We start from the raw sequence: 18792 nt of genomic DNA, 5'->3' as shown, positions 1-18792 counted from the left end.
GGCTCATCGCTCTTCTAACTAGTATTTGCAGGCTACGAAGAACTAAAATATATATTGTGACAGCTTTATGCCTTTCATTGATTTTATTTTTATTGAAATTTTAAATTATGTTTTTCTGTTTTTTTTTTTTTTTTTTTTTCTTTTTTTTATATATATTTTTTTAAGTGCAAAAAATCAACAAATAAATAAATACATGCACTTTATAAATTATCTGTACCGCGGGTGACAGCTATTTGATTTGTGTTATCATATTTTTTCGCTTTTTCTTTTAGAACTCTAGATGTGACTTAGTTCTAGTTACACGTTTACTTGTCCTATGCACATATCTTTGTATCGGGTAGGGGGCTGAATGACTGTACTTAATATGAATCTTAGCTGGTTGCCGCATTGCTCGCCTGGCCTGGTCTGTCTGCCTATCTTTAGTCACCAGAGTTATCCGTTTTGTTTTTCTTATTGTTTTTAAGTTCGAAGAAACTCGTATTTATGTTGTATACAGTTGTAGTAGGATTTTCGACTTATGTACTATTTAACCTGAGCCCGAATGTGTTGCAAAAATTCATAATATGACAAACTAGATTCACTACGATCGTCCGTTAATCTCTCAATAAACTGCGCCTTAGCTGTGCTCGTATCCCTGCAATAGAGCATAATTAGAGTGAATATTCTAGATTGAATTGATTGAGTCGAGACATACCTGATAATTTGCACTAGAGGCGGATAGGGCTTATCGTAATTCAGTCGCATTATAAAACGTTTCAGAGCATCGCTCTCGGCGCTGACAACGTTCGGCAGACCATACACATAATCTGGTAATTCCGCCGTTGACCTTATGCCTGCGAATGAGAATGATTAATTAATGGAAATTATCTGTCAGTTTTAGCTGCGACTTACCCAGCAGAGCTTCCAGCACGTCAGTGGGTACATTGAGGCCCACATAGATCATTATCAGTGTGCCGCAATCCATCAGGAATATCGAACGTGAGTCCAGACTGAAAGTTACAAATGAAAAATGTCTGTTAGCAATACGTTCAGGCGATTCTCTCAAAGCTCAGGCCTTACTGTTCCGCAGATAGTTGAAGACGTTGCATCTCCGGCAGCAGCTCGTCATCATCGTAATCATCGTCCTGCGTTGAGCTTATGTTAGAGTTGCGCACATGGTAGACGAGTGCATCGATTTTGTACAGCTCGGGATAGATATACTTCATAAGCTGGTCCAGTGGCAACGTTTTCATGTTGTCCATGGCAAAGACACGATCATCCAGACGCGTGCTGGTGCCCACGCGAAAAGCGGGCTAAAACGACAAGGAAACAACAACTAATTAACAACCAACAATTGCTTGCTTATCGCTAAAGCTTCTTACATGCTTGAGCAGCGCCAGAATGTAAAGCGGCAGCAGTGCCAAGCTACGTGGTGCTATCAGTTGACCACTCTGACCGGAGGGAAGATTTTGTGCAATCTTAAATGCATTGAACACGTCGATGGTCGCATTGATAAAGGCGTCCCTGGCATCCGATAGACTCGACGTTGTCGAACGATCCACGGCCATTTTGGAAAGCAATCCAATGATGGCTTCCGTGTCAGCTGAATGCATTACCTCGGGCAGGGATGCAGTCACCGGGAGACAAATGGTATGAACACGAATGCGTCGCTCGCCCTCGCTGTTCGTATAGAGCAGCGCGGCCTGGAAGCAAATCGTCTTCACATCGGTGAGGCTCTCCTCGTACGATATTTGCATGCCGTAGCCTGCATCCGGATTGACATTGGGCAGCGACAATAGATCCGTGCTGCGCACAAAGAAGTTGCCATGGAATGTATGCACCTGCAGGCCGCGTGTACAACGCAAACGCATCACCGCCTCGAAGCCAATCTTGCGGGTGAGATAGCGCTTGAAGCAGTGCTTAAACGAGTCAACCATATGCTGTTTGGTCTTCTGGAACAGGGGAAAGTGATGCACGCAGCCACCACTGTGTTTGCTAACGCCAGCTGCAATGATGAAATTGAATGAGTAACAGAATTAGATCCAATTGGAGAATACTTACATATGGTGGCCATATCGCTATACTGTTGGTTCATCAGAAACAGATCGACTGCAATCTGATAGCCGGAGCACTCCAGAGCGAAACGCTTATAGAAATCTGTCGCTGGATTCAGATGCGGTACATCCTTGGCCGAGCGATTGTTGGGATCTTCGCGCGGCTCTAGCGCTCCGGGTCCCTTGTTGGGAAGGCACGATTGAAACACCGTTATACGTCCACCAGATGCTTGCTGTGGAAAGTGATAAAGTAAATTATTTAGAGGTTGGCTACCATTTGATAGTTGCTAAGTCTGCTCACCATCAGTTTGAAGGCCACCTGAAGGGCCGCGCCCAGCGCCGAGCCAGGATCATGGGTGTGAGCAAAGCGTTTGGGCAGCTGCTTCAGCAGATCCCTAACCAGTTCCTTGCACTCCTTCAGATTGACCAACAGACTGTCGGGGCGCGGCAGAAAGGGATCATCAATATCCAGCAGCGTCATCTCATGCGGCTGATTCAGGCCCTCAGCCATGCTGTAGAAGTGCACGAAGCTATCGTAGCATAAGAAACCCACTTGGGTGCGCGCATCGCCCGGCATCTCATCCAAATGGCGATTCAGCACTGAGCATGCCGTCTCCAGATAGCCGCTCTGCTGCGCTATAATCGACACATCGAACAGGAACAAATACATCGCCGGCTGGGGTGGACGCAACATGTATTCCGATGGCGCAATGAATTCAATAGTGCTGGACCGCACCTCGGGTCGTCGTGTCACATCGCCGTATGTCTTTGTAGCCGGATCAAACTGGAAGTCCTCGGGCACTACGAGAGAAAGGAGAACATTGTAATGAATCACTATTATCAAATGGCGAGCTTCCTCTAACTTACGCTCGTTGACGCGATAGCAGAGATTGCATTTCCACATTTTGCTGTCCACGAAGTAGACAAACGGATTGATGTAGGTGCGGCACAAGCGGCAGCGCACTATATTGACGCACTGTATCACGGGCAGGCTCTGTGGAGTAGAGTTTAGAGATATTAGCAAGTGCACCACATAATATTTATAGTCCATGCTCTTACATTAACATCTCGAAATGGATGAATGACTATGCCCAAGGGCAGGCGTGACTTTTGCAGCAGCGAATTGCTTTCCGGTATCTTGGTTAGGGTGCAGCGTATTATGCTTCCACTGCAGTTGATGGACTCGTGGAACTGATTGTGCAGCACCACCTTGGGCGGCGCAATCGTGGCTGGCGACAGAATATGCCGGTTTTGCATCAGATCAATGGTGTCCTGACCCCACAGCCGACTAAAGCCCTGCTGTGCCACGCTCAGCGGCTGCTGCTGCGCCTGATACTGCAGCGGCGCGTTGCCATGCTGCTGCGGCTGTGCACCGAACATGCCGGGAGCTGGCAGCTGCTGTTGCTGCTGCTGTGGTGGAAAAGTTTGCTTATATGGATATTGCTGCGGCTGTTGCTGTGGATGTTGTTGCGGTTGCTGCTGAGGATATTGCTGCTGCTGCTGTTGCTGTGGCCGATCGGCTGTTGGTGGCGGGCCAAAGGGCGGCAGCTGCACCTGCGATGGCATACTCTGACTGGTTGGCAGCGGCGGTGGCATAAATCCCTGCGGAGCACTCTGCATCATAGCATTGGCGGGCATGGCAGCCACGCCTGACTGCCAGAGCGGCGGCCGTTGCGCTGCTGGCGGCACTCCAGGCTGTGCTGCACGTGGCGCATTGTTGTTGGGTTCCGGTCCAGCTGGCCCAGGGGCTGGCACGCCGTAGGGCAGCTTCTGCTCCGTTGGTGGCATTGGTCGCGTGGCCAATTTGGGTGCTGGCGTCATGCCGCCGCCAAACACACTCGCCTGACTTTTGTTGCTGGGCGCATTGGCATTGAATGGTGGCACCATGGCAGCCATGGAATTCTGCAGACTAGGCGGCGGTCCATTCCCTGCCAGCAAAGTATTCGCACTCGAGGTTTGCAGTTGTTGCGCGGAGCCAGACAGACTGGAGACGCCGCGGTAGTCCTTACGCGCCAAGGATTGCCCAGAGCCAGGCCCGTTCAGCGGATTCGGATTCATGCTCATGCTCTGCATGCTGTTAGTCAAGTTGGACACTTGAGCAGCTGATTGCTGCTGTTGCTGCTGCTGCTGCTGATGTTGTTGTTGTTGTGGTGGTGGTGATGTCAGCATTGTGGAGCCAGCCTGACTCATCGTTGAAACCATCTGACTGCCGGACGGCTGCGGAGTCATCGTTCCTGAAGTCGCTAACGTGGCAGGCAGTTGACCAGCGAACGACTGCTGAGCAGACACCGGTGGACCTTGGACTTGTTGCGTCGGCTTTGGCGCATAGCTGCCCAATGGAGCCGCCGCATACTGCGACCTGGCCGAGTCGGCGTTAACCAGGCCAGGCGATGCCGTGCGTGAGGAGTTGGCACTCAATGCGCCGTTGCTGCCATTGGTAACAGGTGCTCCTGCTGCTGCTGCTGCTGCTGCTCCTGCTCCTGCTACTGTTGTTGTGGTGGAAGTTACAGGCGTGGGTCCGTTTAGCGTGGGTGGACGCAGGTGTGCGGGCAGATTGCTGAGCGGCGTCGTTGCTGGCGGCGCTGCTGCTGGACCATTGCTCAAAGCTGGTGGCAAAAACTTGCTCATCACATTGTTATTAAATTGAGGCGGCGGCGGTAGCTGAGCGTTGCCACTGGGCGTGGCATTTATGGGATACTGCGTTGGCTGTTGCTGGAATTGATTCAGTGGCTTTGGAGGGGGCAACAATTTTTGCTGCTGCGACGGCGGCGGCTGCTGAGACGGTGGTTGCTGCTGCTGCTGTTGTTGCACGTAGAGTTGCTGCTGCTGTTGCAATTGTTGCTGTTGCTGTTGCTGCTGCTGCTGCTGCAGTTGTTGTTGCTGTTGCAGTTGTTGCTGACCATTTACCAAGCTGCCATTTGACGCCGCTGGCACAAAATTTGTATTGTATGCTGACATTCTTCTAATTCATGGAATGCAGCTACAAAGAGATGGAATAAGAAAATGGATATTAGTTCAAAGTTCTTTGGAGATCGATTGTCTTAATGCCGTGCAATGCCGTTTAGCATATCAACTTTATCGAATTGATGTGTTGGGCCTGTACGTGAAGGTCGCAGCAGAACTACTATTATTGTTGTTGTTTTTGCCTTATCTTATCAATTCAATGGCAAAACCTTTAGGAAACCAGAAATAGTTGCAGCATAATCGCTGTCAAACGTGCTCAGATAACAAAAAGAACAATAACAACAATCAAGACAATGAACAGAAACTTTATAATAGACTGAGGGCAAATAGATATGAACTAGTTTTAGTGCCACATTTTCCTAAAAATCTCTCTATGTATGTACATATATTAGAGGAATTGTTTATTTAGCTTGGCGCAATTTTTACACTTTATTCAGTTAAATAATAAATCGAGTGTAAATCAATAACAACAAATTGGGTGAGTGGCCAAGGTAACAGGCTAACGGTACTAGGTTTATACACCTTTTGAATTTCGAATGTGGCTGTGACCAGCCATCGAAGAGAACTGAACTGAACTGAACTAATTGCCATTTGCATTGCACTTTGCGTATCGAATTTGTATTTCATTTCTTTGACGTCAACTTTTTATGGAGCAAAGCTCTAATTTACACTAAATGAACACGCTTACATGGGATACTATTAGTTGGTCAATCGCTATGTAACATTGAAACCACATTATTAGCATAAATATAGAACATATTCAAGGCTATATCCATATGTACGTACTCAGCTGTGAACATTTCTAGATGCTCCGTGATTCCTTACTTATCAAATTTTTTATCATATTTACACTCTTTTCTATATACAGATAAGGTCACCTTAATTTTATATAAGTTTTGGCCTTTGTGAATATGTTTAGATTACATGAACAATAATTAATATATGCATATGCATGTATATAAGAAAAATATATCTGACATTCGTGAACTAGTTCACTTTGGCTAATTATAATTTGCCAACACTAATGCAAATGCTTTGACCTGCATCTTAGTGTATTTAATGTTCGACTGCCCGCAGATAACTGTTTTCTCTCAATTTACGTGGAAGCGAACAAAAGCGAAGACGAATTCGTTGGTGGACTTGATAAAGCGTTTATTGAACTGAAAACGCGACATTGGACATGAGCTGAGGAATGCTGTCGCAGAAGTTACTACTGATCTGTTGCTGTTACTGTTACTGTTGCTAATAAGCAGCAAAATGAAATGCTTTATCGCAGACAATTGGCCATGCGATAAGGAAAACTATTCGCATGCATAATACAAAAGCAAATTGGCTCTATCAGCAAATGTTGATGACGTCGATATACGTCGTCGTCGTCACCGCCGGCCCGTAGACTTAGTGGAAAGGCATTTCCCATTTATATTAAGCTTACCTTTCCTGTTGTCAATGTTGCCAAACTAATGGGATCGTTGGAAAAAGGGCGTTGGAACGTGTGTTCTGCTATATGTATGTGTGAGTGTGTGTGTTTCACTTTGTGTACTTGACCAGCACTTGCACTTTGTAGTTGGCTCTTCTTCTTACTCTGCTTTCGTTAATTGACTGATGAAGCATGCACACACTTTTCACTGCGTTTTTCCCTAATGCTGCTGCTGCTGCTGATATATTCTCTTTCTCTTGTGTCTGCAGTTGCAGTGGGGCGGTTTCTGTTAACAATTCTTTTCCAATTGGCACGCAACAAACGAAATTTATATTACATATATATTTTTTTGTAGCTGACAATGAACAACGGCGCTGCCTTGCGGGCCTCGGCCTCTATCTCGCACACCCAATCCACTCTCGCTCTCTTTTACTCACTGAGCGATTTTCACTGATGTGTTTGCTGCGTACTTCTCGGAATATCTTTTATCCGTTCCAGCACCGATTCACCGTTTAATTTAATGGACCAATTGCGTGCAAATCTTTTCGCATTGCAATTTCAGCCTCTTAATACACCTAAACACTAAAATTTAGAGCCACGTCAATTTTATGAATAGGCTGGCATCACCAACAAATGTCAAATAAGCGGTGCTGCCACCTCACTGAAATAAGGTTCAAATGAACACGATTCATGAGCCCGCCAAGTCACAAACTTTGAAAAATCAAAGAATTTTATTTATTTGCAGTAACAAGTTTCATTTTGCAATATAAGTATAATGGCTGCATTAGATTCTAGGCTGTATGTGTATTATTCTCGTTTAACTTCTAAAGAAATTCGTAAAAATATATGTATATATTGCTTTCATTCGTAATTAGATTTCAATATAATTTTTTTTTTCATATATTCATTTATTTACGAGGATGTCTGCGCATTGGATATTCTATATAGTTTTGTATAATAGATTATTTTCAACAGTTTTAAAAGCGTAATATTCTTTATTCGTTTCATTTTGCGTTAACTTTGCGTGAGAGTATTCGGTAGTTTACAAAGAAAAAAATTGCTTTGCCGTGTGATTGTTGCATTGCTGGCAAATGCCAACTAAATTATATGCTAACTATTGATTAAATACAATAAATTGATATTTTACTTTGCTTTTTTACAGGCAATTCGTTGGATTTCTTGCTGTCGGGTGTGATTGTTGTATAAGTAAAGCTTTCATCTTTATTATTGTGACAATGAAATAAACAAAACCGAAAATGGAAAATGCTTTGAATATATAATACTTAAGTTATTTTTAATTGTTTTATTTGACAAAATCAATTGTGCAGTATGCTTTAAAGTTTTGAAAACAGGAATTAATTATTAATAGTATGTATCTATTAGATATCTCTTGTATTGTATTTTCATCTATTAGAGTCTTTTATTTAAAAAATAGAATTTCTATGCTTAAGTCTCTAATATTTTTTCTTTTCGGTAATCTACAACAGTTTTTCACTTCTTTTAAATACATATCGCATTATGTGTCGTGTGTGTGTGTATGTTACTTTTATATTGTAAAAGGTATTTTGTTTTTAGGTGTTCTTTGTTTTGCAGTTTACTGCGATTGCCTTTGAAACACGCTAGTACATATGTTATTATTAATAATATGTTGTTTTATACGAGTATGTGTTTTTTTTTTTTTTGCATAGAGACTATTCTATTAAAGTGTTTGCTCTGTATAATTAATTAGTTATTGCAGTTTATATTAGATTCATTAAATTTCAACCATTGTATGCACCTAAATAAACATCGTACGTTGTGTCGTTCAAATATTGTTTGTTGTTCCGTTAACCGTCTACTTAAACTTGGCGTTTGCTTCCTCACTTTCGAAGTGTTTTGTATGTAGGTATGTATAAACTATTTACAATCATTAAACGGACACTAGATGGTTGTTTCTTATCGCTTAACGCCTAACGCTTAGCACATATCTCATAGTTCATTATACTGTAAAACATTAAGTTTCCTGCATATGTTACGTTGTATCATCGTCAGTGTTTTTGTGTCTGGGATTTGCGCACTTGTGGAAATTATACAATAGTCGAGGCTTCTTAAACTTGATATGAATCACATATATCTATACATATATATATATATATATATACTGATATATGTGTGTGTATGTGTATAAACATTGCTGTTGGCCTTTGCTACGTTTTGCTTCAGCTGCTGCGCATTCGTGCATTATCTTTTGGCCTCCTTTTCCTGCAAATACATCCGCTGACTCAGCGGCTTTGTATATATCCAGTTATCGCCCACAGGCTTAAAGTGCTGCAAATGAAGATCAGTATTTAATATTGATATATATATAACCTATATTTAATTTAGTTTACTTTGTGTTCCCAAGCCAAGTCGTATTCCTTGCGAACCTTTGCTTGATCGCGCTGCTGCTGCTCCACGACGAATTTGGCGTTTGTCGCGCGCTCGATGTCATTGAATCTATTTTAAATGGAATATTATTAAAATTTATAAGGATAAAGGTCAATTTATATAAAATGCAGCTTATTAATTATATAGAATCATGAATTTTACTTGAGTCCCGCAGTCACTTCCTTCCAAACACGTCGCGATTCATATTCATCCTGCTCAACGATTGGTCGAACTTGTTTCTTAAATATGGGTATGCGATTTACGTCGACGAATACTTCAGTTTTCTAGAAAATTAAAGATGCACGGTGGATTTAAGCATTTGGAGTAACAAAAATACACGGGCACATCTACACAACAATTAGACCAAGTGGGAATGGAAAACGTGGGCAGGCAGAGTTAAGTGTATTGGTTTAATTTTCTAGATAAACAAAGTAAATACACACAGAAAATGTGGTCCCAAACTATTTAAGAGAAAAGTACAAGTATCGCAAAAAGTAAATTGGAGCAGGTTAATTGGGTAGAGAGGATAGGTAGACATTTAGATATAGATACAGATGTTTAGATAAAGGTGTAGATAGATAGATAGATGTAGCTGCCAACGCGTAGGGTTGTTTCTTGCAGCGTTTTGGGCGCATTGTCACAGAAAGGGATTAAACAAATACGTTTTCAACATTGATAAGTTAATATACAACTCTACATATGCAATATAATAGCTTAGGTTTGTTTGCAGCATGCGTGTTGCAACTTACATTCTTATCGTGCCACTTGGCCTCCATTAGGCCACTCCACTCGCCAGCAATCGAAACAAATGGCTTTTTGTCATTGGGCGAATATATCTAAAGAGTTAAAGAATATATTAATATATATATTATATAATTACTTATTATTATTAACCCACCTCGGCGGTAACTTTGTTACGCTTGCCGCCATAGAAGGGCTTTGTAAGAAATTCTACATTGGCATAGTAGCCCGTTTGTGGGCATTTGATTTCAACTGAGCCGCCCAGCTCAATCCAAGGCACAGTTAAAATAGACCTAATAGATGTCAATAAATATATAGATTATTTATTATCCGTTAGAGACTTTCTTATATCATACCTGCCATAACCATTGGGGAACGTTACAATGTACTCCTCGCTGCGATCCACCAGGGTAACGACACCCTCACCGATATTGTGCACCCCAATGGATAGGCCCAGAAATTTTGATTTTGTCCAGACGTGAGCAGTAAATGTTATCTTCTTATTATAATGCTCGGCATAAAAGGCTGAAACTGTATTGAATACAGGCGAAAATTAATTGGAGTTGAATGTGCTACATTATCAAATGTCACCCACTTGGCGGATGATGAGACACCTGCTCGGCTAAGAAAGTTAGCTGATCCCGTCGACACCAAGGCACAGGACCATCCTTCACTTCCGGTTCATTTTGGGTTTCACCTGCAGTAAAGCCAAACAAAATTAATATTAAGACATAGCAACATTTTCGACTTTCATTTGACTACCTGGAATATCCCAATGGCACTGAAATACTTCGCCCAGTATGGGGTTATAGGGCTTTTTGGCCACCGCGCTCTTACGGCCCGCATGATAAGCGCTCAAATACCAACGGCAAACCTGGACAATGCGATCACGTGGGTCATCCAGTTCCGAGATTCTAGAAGAGATGTATATACATATAAATACAAATATCGATATAAAGTAGGCTAATTCAACTTACTTGAGAAACAAATCGGGATGGGCAAAATAGTCGGCATACATTTCGAGTAAAGAACGACGCTCCAAAATGAATGTTGGCAGCACCACCTTCGTGAGATCCATGCCAATCTTCACCTGGGACAACAGATGCGTTATCATTGAGCCGTGCGCCTCCATGCTGAGGTCCATCTCCTCCTCCTCCTCGTACAGAGCATCATAGTCGATGCCATTGTCATAGCTCGATGACCGAGAGCTGGGCACTTTGCTCGAACCGGTCTCATCTACTTCGGCTACTGTCTTTGTTTTTATTGCTGTAGCTGACGAGCTGGGTTTTGGCGCTGTTGTTCCGGCTACATCGACGCCACCACCATAGCTGTCCTGCGGTTTATCGTGCGTGGGCGACGTCTCCACAAAGCCACGCGTAGTGGTGCTGAGTTAATTAAAGACTTGTTGATTAGTATTCTGCTAAGGATGTGGACCAACTGAACGTTACATGCATAACTTATGAATTGCCCAGATTTAAATCATTAAATGATGTCAGCCTTGGTCCTTTCTCCCTCTGCTACACTCAATCATTCTCTCTCTCTCTCTCTCTCTCTCTCTCTCTCTTTGTCGTACTTCCTCTCAGTACGTGCCTTGGCTCATTTACAATTTACAAAACAGATGGACGAATGGACACATTTACACACTCTCTCATAGGCATTCACATACACACACGCGCACACAAATAGATTTGCAAGTGGTGCTTACCTTAGGCTCACACGTCGTACCCACTTCTTAAACATGGCAACTCTGGCGATGCGGTTGCGAACTCAGTTTAAGGTGCATTCAAGTCTTTAATATGGCGAGAGCAAACTTTTGTTTTGCATACTTTGCGGCGTCAGCTGAGCGCAACAAATTAAACAGCTTCAACACACATATACATACACAAGCACACAAGGAAATTCATTTACACATTTACACCCACACACAATCACACAGTCACACAGAAACATAAATCAAAGCAGAACCTATGAGCATTTCGCCATATTAAATGAAACCAAAAAAACAAACAGAAACAATGAGCAAAGGCGAACAGTCAACAGTCAGCAACGAACGCAACTACAAACTGACAGGACGAAATCGTAAATTGCACGACGTACCCCGGAGGCCAGAGCTTAGTTGAGTTGAACTGGGGACGACGACAACAACGACGACGGCAACAACAACAATGTGTCAGCTGTGACGTGTTGGCGTTGCCAAATCGGCTGACGTTGCTACTTGCAGTACTGCATAAATGCTTCACAGGCGACTGACCAACTTAAATACTAACACACACGTGCATGCATACATATGTAAATGAGTTTGTGTGATACCTGTGCTGCAGTTGCATTGCGCGTGCGCAATTTCAAATACCGACTAAAAAACATAAAGTCGGGCATTTAAATAAGTATAAGCAAGCACACACACATACATATTTATGTTTTTATATGTGTACATTTAAATGCGGTTTTACGCATTGAGATAACCGGCATCTGTTCACATGGCAACACTGGCTAATAGCCGTTTGTTTAGTTTACACACACACACACACACACACATGTACACTTACCAGCCAATTGGTGAGTTGCCCAGGCTAGTGAACGGATCATCGTAGGCATCGTAAAAGTCTTCTTCACCTTCACTGCTCGAATACGAGGTCTCAGGCACGACCAGTCCCAAAGGCGCTGTGGTCGCTGTAATGATTCAAATATGAATATCTATTAATCAAATGCATTTCACTCGAATTCTAATTGCCAATTCATCGATTACCAAAACTCATAAGCAGCCCTCTTGGGGCACATGCACACAAATGCCAACTTTTATATGTCGGCATGCATTGTGTGTGTGAATGTGACCCTGAATCATGAAATGCCATATTTTGTTTACAAGCTTCTCATACATATCGAATATTCTGATATGACAGAAGTCAAAATACCCTATAATTAAGTTGACTTGTATTAACAGATTATATTCTATAGAAAGAAAGAAAATCTGCAATAATGATATACTCATTAAATAACACAAATATAAGTATTTGTTATTATCTGTGTGCACATTTGTTTATAATTCAAATGATAAACAAGAGCTCGCTTGAATACAAAAGGCTTATCAAGCAGTTATAAATGTACATATGTACATACATATACACATGCATATACAAAGAGATAAGACAATCGCCAATCGCTTGAGATATCTAATATACCCTATGGCAATTTCAAGTGTAAATAGTCAAATTAAAACCAAAACAACATACAGCGCAAATGAGACCATAAAAAAAATAATATGCACTGGGATGACATTTACCGTTTTCCGTTGCTGAATCATCCTCATCGTCGCCGGCCAGCTCGTTCTTGAGCGACAAATGGGCCTCGTTTGGCTTGTCGCCGATGCCGCTGCCACCGCTGCCACCGCTGCTGCTGCTGCCGCCGCCGCCGCCGTCACCTCCACCGCCGCCGCCGCTGCCCGACGATGCCATCATAATGCCCGCCGTGTTTTTTGCAACTGTGGGGCCATTGTAAATGCCATTGACGGGGTGCGCCATATTTTTGGCAATTTGTAGACTAACAATTGAGTGTTTGATATGATCCAACATGGCCTGCAAAATGCAATAAATAAACAAAAGAGACAGAGAGAGAGAGAGAGAGAGAGAGAGAGAGAGAGAGAGAGAGAGAGCGGTTTAAAATAAATACAGCAACAAAAGATGTCAAGACCTCGATTAAATAACAATGCCGGATGGACTGAGCCAGCGCCTGTCCCACTCTATTCCCCTGACCACTGATTCGCTCTGTTCCGAATACAGTTTGCCTCGAAGTTTGCCAAAGAAATGAGCAGCTGCTTTGTGGCAGCAGCTGGCACAAGTTGGCGAATATTCCCATACCCCTCATGCATATCTAATAATACGAGCCCTTCTCGGGCCTAACCCTGAACTTGCATTGAAAATCAATAATTCATCAAACTCTTGACTAAATTCAAATTTCAATTTAAAAACAAAACAAACAACTTTTGCTTGAATCCACATTGTAGGAAACGTCTAACATACTGTTAACACTGAATATTTATACAGAAGACTAATTAGATACTTTTTTTTTTTTGGCTAAATGGATGACGAACTGATTGACCCCATGGAGCATTCCATCGATGAGATTCGCCACAATTTCGAGAACTATAAAATGCGCCGTGCCTGCTTGAATAAAGTGGACGAGGTTCAAGGCGCGAGGCTTCGATTCGATAAGGACCTACGGGATTTACGTGCCGAAATGCAGGAGCTGCGCCTGGAAATGAACACACTGCATACGCGCCAATCGGAGCTTCTATGCTGGCTCGATGTCAATGCCATTGAGGAGCTGCCATCGAGCTTAGAAATGATGGATCTAATAATACATAAACAGAAAGCGGATGGTATGGTTTCTAGTGAACAGCCGATGGAGTTAACGGGCTGCCAGCAGAAGGACAAACTGCAGCCAGATCAGGATCAGCTGGTCATCAACTGCGAGTCCACACCGTGTCTCTTTGACTACTGCCACACGCAGGTCGACAGTCATCTGCTGCTGCTGCACTACTTCTGCGATCACAACGAGGAAACTTCCGCTTCGCAGCGCTGCCACAAGGTGTGCAAGGGAAAGCGTGTGATACTGTCCTTTGACAGTCGATGCTGCAAATTTCAGCAGAATCATGTGATTGGGCTGCTCGCCTATATTGGCCCATGGATGGAGGAGAAGCCGCTCGATTTGTGGAAATCAGCTGGCGACATGTACGATTCGTTTTTACCGCAGGAGCAAGCTCATCTGGCCAGCAACGTGCCGATTGTGGTGCTCATCTGCTTGACGGCTCCGAAGACTGTCTTGCAGGACAAGCCACTCGCACGTTGCACCTTGCCTCCAGCTAATGCCGAAGATCAGGTGTTTGTCATTTGGCTAGCGACGACACACGATCTGCAGGTGGATCTGCGTGCCAGCCTGAAACTCTATGGTCGAGATGTAGCCATCCAGGCAAAGACCCAGCTGGCCGTCTGCCAGGTGCAAATCACTGGAGACACGAGTCCCTTTATGCCGGTGGGTGCCAACTATTGGCGTCTATCGTTCAGCGAGATTCAAAAGATATCGAATAACTTTCGTGACGAGCTGCATCTGGAGATTGACCTCAAGCAACTTAGCCCCAACTGGAGCCCGATCTGTTGACCAAAGACTGCATTCTACTCACACTTGCGTTATCCTGTAGCGCCTTGCACTTGGCCTGCTCCGTGGCGTCGTTCAGCTCAGCGATGCGTTTGTTCAGCGACTGTTGAGGATTTATTTGAGATTTTGATTACATAAAAGTCAAATTTCATATATTTCAATTGACCGCCACTCACATTGGTTTGCTCTATCATCAACTGCAGGTAGGCATCCGCTTCGGCGACGCGGCGACCGACCAGCTCCAAGTGATTGGCCCGTTTGCCACTCGACTCCTTCGTGTAGCCGCCGGCAATGTAGAAGGCGCTCTGGCTGTCCCACAGACGCGAACGATTCGCGTGCCGTCGTATTGTGTCCTCCAGACGTCGCACCCACTGCTCACGCTCGTCGGCGTGCCGCGCCTGCATGCCATTCAGTTCGATTGGGCGGTTGGGTGGTGCGATAGTTGGCCGTTCGTTTCGTTTGCCAATAAGTTTTATCGTTACAAAAAAAGGTGGAGCAGCAGCGCCAAAGGGAAAAGGGAGACACAAGCAAAGAAACAAAATCAGTGAAAATACTTAAGAAATATAGACTTGACAATGTGTGGGAGTAAGTGGTTCAGATTGTGTGCACTCCTATGTGAGCCCTGTGTGGGCGGGTCAGTGTATGAGGCTCTGTGTGTGTGTAGCTCTTGAGAGTTCAAAAGTTTAGTGCCCATTTAATAAAGGCGTATTAGGCTTAAGCGTGTCGCTATCGTATATATATATATAAACTATATTAAATCTACTCTCATATAAATATATACACACATATATATGTATATGATATGTAGAGAGGGAGCGCGTTTAAAAGAGTAGAATGTCCTATTTTGAGTAATACTAGAGAAAGCATAAATATATGTATGTATTATTATTTCTCCTTCCCTGCCGCCTAGTCCTCTTCTCCAGCCGTCCAACCAACAATTCTCCCCTCTCTCAACTATTGCTCTCCATACTGAACTCTCCTCGGCCTCCGTGAAAAAAAATAGATAAAAAGAAAAAGACTCTGGTCCCTACTTGAATTTGTGAGAATCGAGGAGGAAGGCGCCGTCCAAAAATTATTTGTGTATAAGCTACGACATATTCATATTATAAGAATATTTCGGACATACATTGACATAACTAATTATATTGATATACATATATATGTGTGGACATATAATGTTATTATAAATGTATTATATAATAAGAATACTCTGTATTTGTTTGTTGTACTAGCTTTACTTTCGTCCACCCAGCAAAGCTGATCAAAAGCAAAGTAAATTAAATAATTTAATGGAATTTCATTAAATATAGATGTACATGTGTACATATAAACAATCAACAATTAGACAGCGACAGTTCAAATGTCCAGTATATAACAAATATATTATATATAAGGTAAGTAAATAGCTTGAAGTCAATTGAGCAATAGTTCTGTATAGACAAATTTAAATATTTTTGCATACTTAAATTGCTTATATATTTTTTTTTTGTACAGTGAGACAGTTCTTAGCTGTACATGTAATAAATAAAATAACCCATACTTAATAACTGAATTGTAAATCATTTGATTAGCATATGATTAATACACATACCTGAAAATGGAAGGTCTTGTGATCGACAGTTATGGTAAATGTATTATCCTCCTGATCATCGATGCCAATGAGGGCATCCTTGAGCCTAACGCAACCGCGACGCACGCCCTTCATCATTTTCTCCTTGGACTGTAATTGGAAAGAAAGATACATATGTATAAAATATATAAACATATATACTATATAGATACTACGCATTTGAAAGGGTCTGTGACGGTGTGTGACGCTCGCATAGGCCAGCGTAACGGTGGAATGCAAAATGAGTTTAATTGTATAAATTAATTCAGTTTGACGCGTCGCTAAGGTGCTCAAAACCAAAAGAATCAATTAACAAATGCCCACACATCAGTGATAAGTCGGGACGTGAACATTCCCAGCGCTAATCGGCTCGATTAGTCTACATTCGTACATACATATATTTATATATATAAATATATATTTAAGGATACGGCACACGGAATACAGTTCAAAATGGATAAGCCCAGTGAGAGTTTGATTGCATTTGAAACAAAGTTCCATTTGAGAATTATATACAATTTTTTATCAAAGCATATGATGTCCAGCATCCTGCTATAATGGCCACGCCTTGGTTTATGCTGAGTGTCCTGGGATTATATTTGTTTGTCGTGACCTATCTGGGACCCACGTGAGTATCGAAAGTATCCAAGTTTTGTGCATTTAGAACTAGAATTTCGAATGCGATGGACAAAATAATTTATGCAAAGCGGACTCTAAACTTTGAATTCAAGTCGAATTGACCTATTGCGGAATATGTTACGCCCTGAAACTGTACAACTGTAATCGAATTTTGTATTTTACACTTTCAAGTTTTATGCTCTTTCGAAAACCGTATGAACTGAAAAAATTGATTATAGTGCATAATATTGTTCAGGTTGTATCGTGCATATTCGTTGTCTACGAGGTGGGTCCACATTGAAGATCTTTCATAGTTATCATCTCTGAATATATGTTAAACATTCGATACTATCGCCAGATTCTGCACATAACGGAGTATACGATTCTGTACTTTTGGAGATGCAGCGTTGTGGAGGAGACGCCCGAACGGATGGCTCGTCATTTCCGCCTGGCCTACTTCCTCTTCTGGCTAAAGCTGTCGGAGCTCATTGAGACGGTTATATTCGTAATGCGCCAGAAACAGAACCAAGTGACCAAGCTGCATGTCTTCCACCATATCAGCACCGTCACGCTCATCTATATGCTGATCAATCATAATCGTAAAAATGGTGCGTACCCAAATTATTGATACCTCTCGAAGGAGCTATTTGCCGACTTTGATTCTATTTTGGTTGCATTCTTGCAGGCTGCGATGCGCTGTTTCCCATTCTGCTCAATTCCAATGTCCACATCATTATGTATACCTATTATCTGGTCGCCGCCGTGGCCGATAAGCGTACGGTGCGTGCTCTGATGCCCGTTAAGAAGTCAATAACGGTTCTGCAGATGGCGCAATTCATACTGATCTTAATACATGCCATATTGGTATCGTTGAATTGCGGCGTGGAGAAGGCTATCTTCATGTATTTCATATTCGTTATTGGGCTCATGTTCTATGGATTCTACGACTTCTATCGCAAGTCCTACCAGAGCTCCAAGCGTAGAAAAAGTTCTATCGCTGTTGCCGTTGTTGCTGCTGCAGCTGAAGCAGCTGAGGTGAAATTACAATAAGTGTATATACATCCATATGTCTATATATCTATATATACGTATATATGTACAGCCAAACCGACAAATACACACACACACACACACTCGCACATGTGTGTGAATTTTGAAATTTGATTAATTGACGACAATTGGGTTGAGGGAGGCGAAGCTCTTATTTGTGACTGACTGCCAGATAAGATAACAATTAACGCAGCACCAATTTAAGTAGATAAACATGACAAATATTTCCATCACTTGTCAACTGAGCAGTGATGATCACTTACCGTATAGTAGGAGAGCAGGCCCGCATTCTCGTCCAAAACGAAGAAGCGATATTGCCATCCTTTCATTACGTTTGTCCATTTGCTCAGCGTGCCCTCCAGTGTGCCAGATGAGGTGGATGCCATGTTTTATATGTTGGAGCTGCAGTTTCACCTAATACTGAATGCTGATGCCAATTTGATTTCCACTTCCACTGCCACTGCCTCAGCCTCTGCCGCCGTTGTCAGCTGATCTCCCGGGCTGCCGTTTGAGCGGTGTGTGAGTGGGATAGGTGCTGGTGTCTCTGCCTGGTGACGCAACTATCCTCCTACTCGCTCGTACAATCCAAACTTTACTACGCTCGTAGCAGGGCTTGGAAAAACAAAGCATTTATTGTTATGCCGTGATTGTGCCTGCTTATTAATGGTTCGCTTGTTGTCTCGCTCAATAGAGCGAGTGAGGTAATCTAAAAAAAGAGTTGCCAACGTAAGCATATTATATTGGTATTTTTATATACCGAAATGCAGTAACACTGTTTTCACTTGCTTACAATCGGCGCGCAC

General features: G+C 42.7%; 4 protein-coding genes across 8 annotated transcripts; 2 read left to right on the top strand and 2 right to left on the bottom strand.

Annotated features, from left to right (window-relative positions):
- Positions 1-110: 110 nt before the first annotated feature.
- Positions 111-7050, bottom strand: Sec24AB (Protein transport protein Sec24AB). 2 transcript variants are annotated; one of them, XM_018104711.3, is made up of 10 exons: positions 6852-7050; positions 3093-5013; positions 2901-3027; positions 2335-2834; positions 2041-2266; positions 1362-1984; positions 1060-1292; positions 892-989; positions 695-833; positions 111-634 (listed from the first exon to the last, which is right to left on the bottom strand). In XM_018104711.3, exons 2-10 carry the CDS (start codon positions 4989-4991, stop codon positions 523-525), a joined length of 3957 nt encoding a protein of 1318 aa, XP_017960200.1. In that variant the 5' UTR covers positions 4992-5013; positions 6852-7050; the 3' UTR covers positions 111-522. The 2 variants fall into 2 exon arrangements, with proteins under 2 accessions (XP_017960200.1, XP_017960199.1); XM_018104710.3 differs by having other exon boundaries at positions 6430-7049.
- A 251-nt stretch (positions 7051-7301) lies between these two features.
- Positions 7302-18699, bottom strand: LOC108653848 (oxysterol-binding protein-related protein 9). Of its 3 annotated transcripts, XM_018104715.3 has the most exons (15): positions 18253-18699; positions 16304-16432; positions 14889-15110; positions 14738-14815; positions 12842-13133; positions 12108-12231; positions 10539-10946; positions 10324-10475; positions 10157-10258; positions 9918-10092; positions 9719-9854; positions 9570-9656; positions 8983-9104; positions 8784-8889; positions 7302-8721 (listed from the first exon to the last, which is right to left on the bottom strand). In XM_018104715.3, exons 1-15 carry the CDS (start codon positions 18373-18375, stop codon positions 8635-8637), a joined length of 2343 nt encoding a protein of 780 aa, XP_017960204.1. In that variant the 5' UTR covers positions 18376-18699; the 3' UTR covers positions 7302-8634. The 3 variants fall into 3 exon arrangements, with proteins under 3 accessions (XP_017960204.1, XP_089117456.1, XP_017960206.1); XM_089261330.1 differs by lacking the exons at positions 14738-14815; positions 14889-15110; positions 16304-16432; positions 18253-18699 and adding an exon at positions 13249-13422 and having other exon boundaries at positions 7390-8721; XM_018104717.3 differs by lacking the exons at positions 12108-12231; positions 12842-13133; positions 14738-14815; ... (1 more) ...; positions 16304-16432; positions 18253-18699 and adding an exon at positions 11267-11628 and having other exon boundaries at positions 7390-8721.
- On the top strand, positions 13573-15508 carry LOC108653854 (uncharacterized). Its single transcript, XM_018104726.3, has one exon. The coding sequence runs from the start codon at positions 13636-13638 to the stop codon at positions 14713-14715; it is 1080 nt and encodes a 359-aa protein (XP_017960215.1). The 5' UTR covers positions 13573-13635; the 3' UTR covers positions 14716-15508.
- Positions 16626-18596, top strand: LOC108653856 (very long chain fatty acid elongase 1). Of its 2 annotated transcripts, XM_089261331.1 has the most exons (6): positions 16626-16787; positions 16853-16949; positions 17132-17225; positions 17298-17547; positions 17625-18009; positions 18040-18596. In XM_089261331.1, the coding sequence occupies exons 1-5, from the start codon at positions 16775-16777 to the stop codon at positions 17987-17989; spliced, it is 819 nt and encodes a 272-aa protein (XP_089117457.1). In that variant the 5' UTR covers positions 16626-16774; the 3' UTR covers positions 17990-18009; positions 18040-18596. The 2 variants fall into 2 exon arrangements, with proteins under 2 accessions (XP_089117457.1, XP_017960217.1); XM_018104728.3 differs by lacking the exon at positions 18040-18596 and having other exon boundaries at positions 17625-18022.
- Positions 18700-18792: the final 93 nt, after the last annotated feature.

This window comes from Drosophila navojoa, chromosome 5 (assembly GCF_054131105.1).
Source record: "Drosophila navojoa isolate 15081-1374.11 chromosome 5, UAZ_NAV_1.0, whole genome shotgun sequence".
In the NCBI taxonomy this organism is placed as follows: Eukaryota; Metazoa; Arthropoda; class Insecta; order Diptera; family Drosophilidae; genus Drosophila; species Drosophila navojoa.
This window is presented reverse-complemented; position numbering and strand designations above follow the sequence as displayed.

Bases quoted from the DNA above. Each gene is read 5' to 3' on its own strand.
- Sec24AB (XM_018104711.3), bottom strand. From the start codon at position 4,991: ATGTCAGCATACAATACAAATTTTGTGCCAGCGGCGTCAAATGGCAGC. The intron at 3,028-3,092 runs GTAAGAGCATGG...TCTACTCCACAG, and splicing joins ATCCATTTCGAGATGTTAAT to AGCCTGCCCGTGATACAGTG. The intron at 635-694 runs GTATGTCTCGAC...GCTCTATTGCAG, and splicing joins CCTCTAGTGCAAATTATCAG to GGATACGAGCACAGCTAAGG.
- LOC108653854 (XM_018104726.3), top strand. From the start codon at position 13,636: ATGGATGACGAACTGATTGACCCCATGGAGCATTCCATCGATGAGATT.
- LOC108653856 (XM_089261331.1), top strand. The intron at 16,950-17,131 runs GTGAGTATCGAA...TACACTTTCAAG, and splicing joins GTGACCTATCTGGGACCCAC to TTTTATGCTCTTTCGAAAAC. The intron at 17,548-17,624 runs GTGCGTACCCAA...GCATTCTTGCAG, and splicing joins CAATCATAATCGTAAAAATG to GCTGCGATGCGCTGTTTCCC.
- LOC108653848 (XM_018104715.3), bottom strand. From the start codon at position 18,375: ATGGCATCCACCTCATCTGGCACACTGGAGGGCACGCTGAGCAAATGG. The intron at 10,476-10,538 runs GTAAGTTGAATT...CATCTCTTCTAG, and splicing joins CATCCCGATTTGTTTCTCAA to AATCTCGGAACTGGATGACC. The intron at 8,890-8,982 runs GTAAAATTCATG...CATTTAAAATAG, and splicing joins GAAGTGACTGCGGGACTCAA to ATTCAATGACATCGAGCGCG.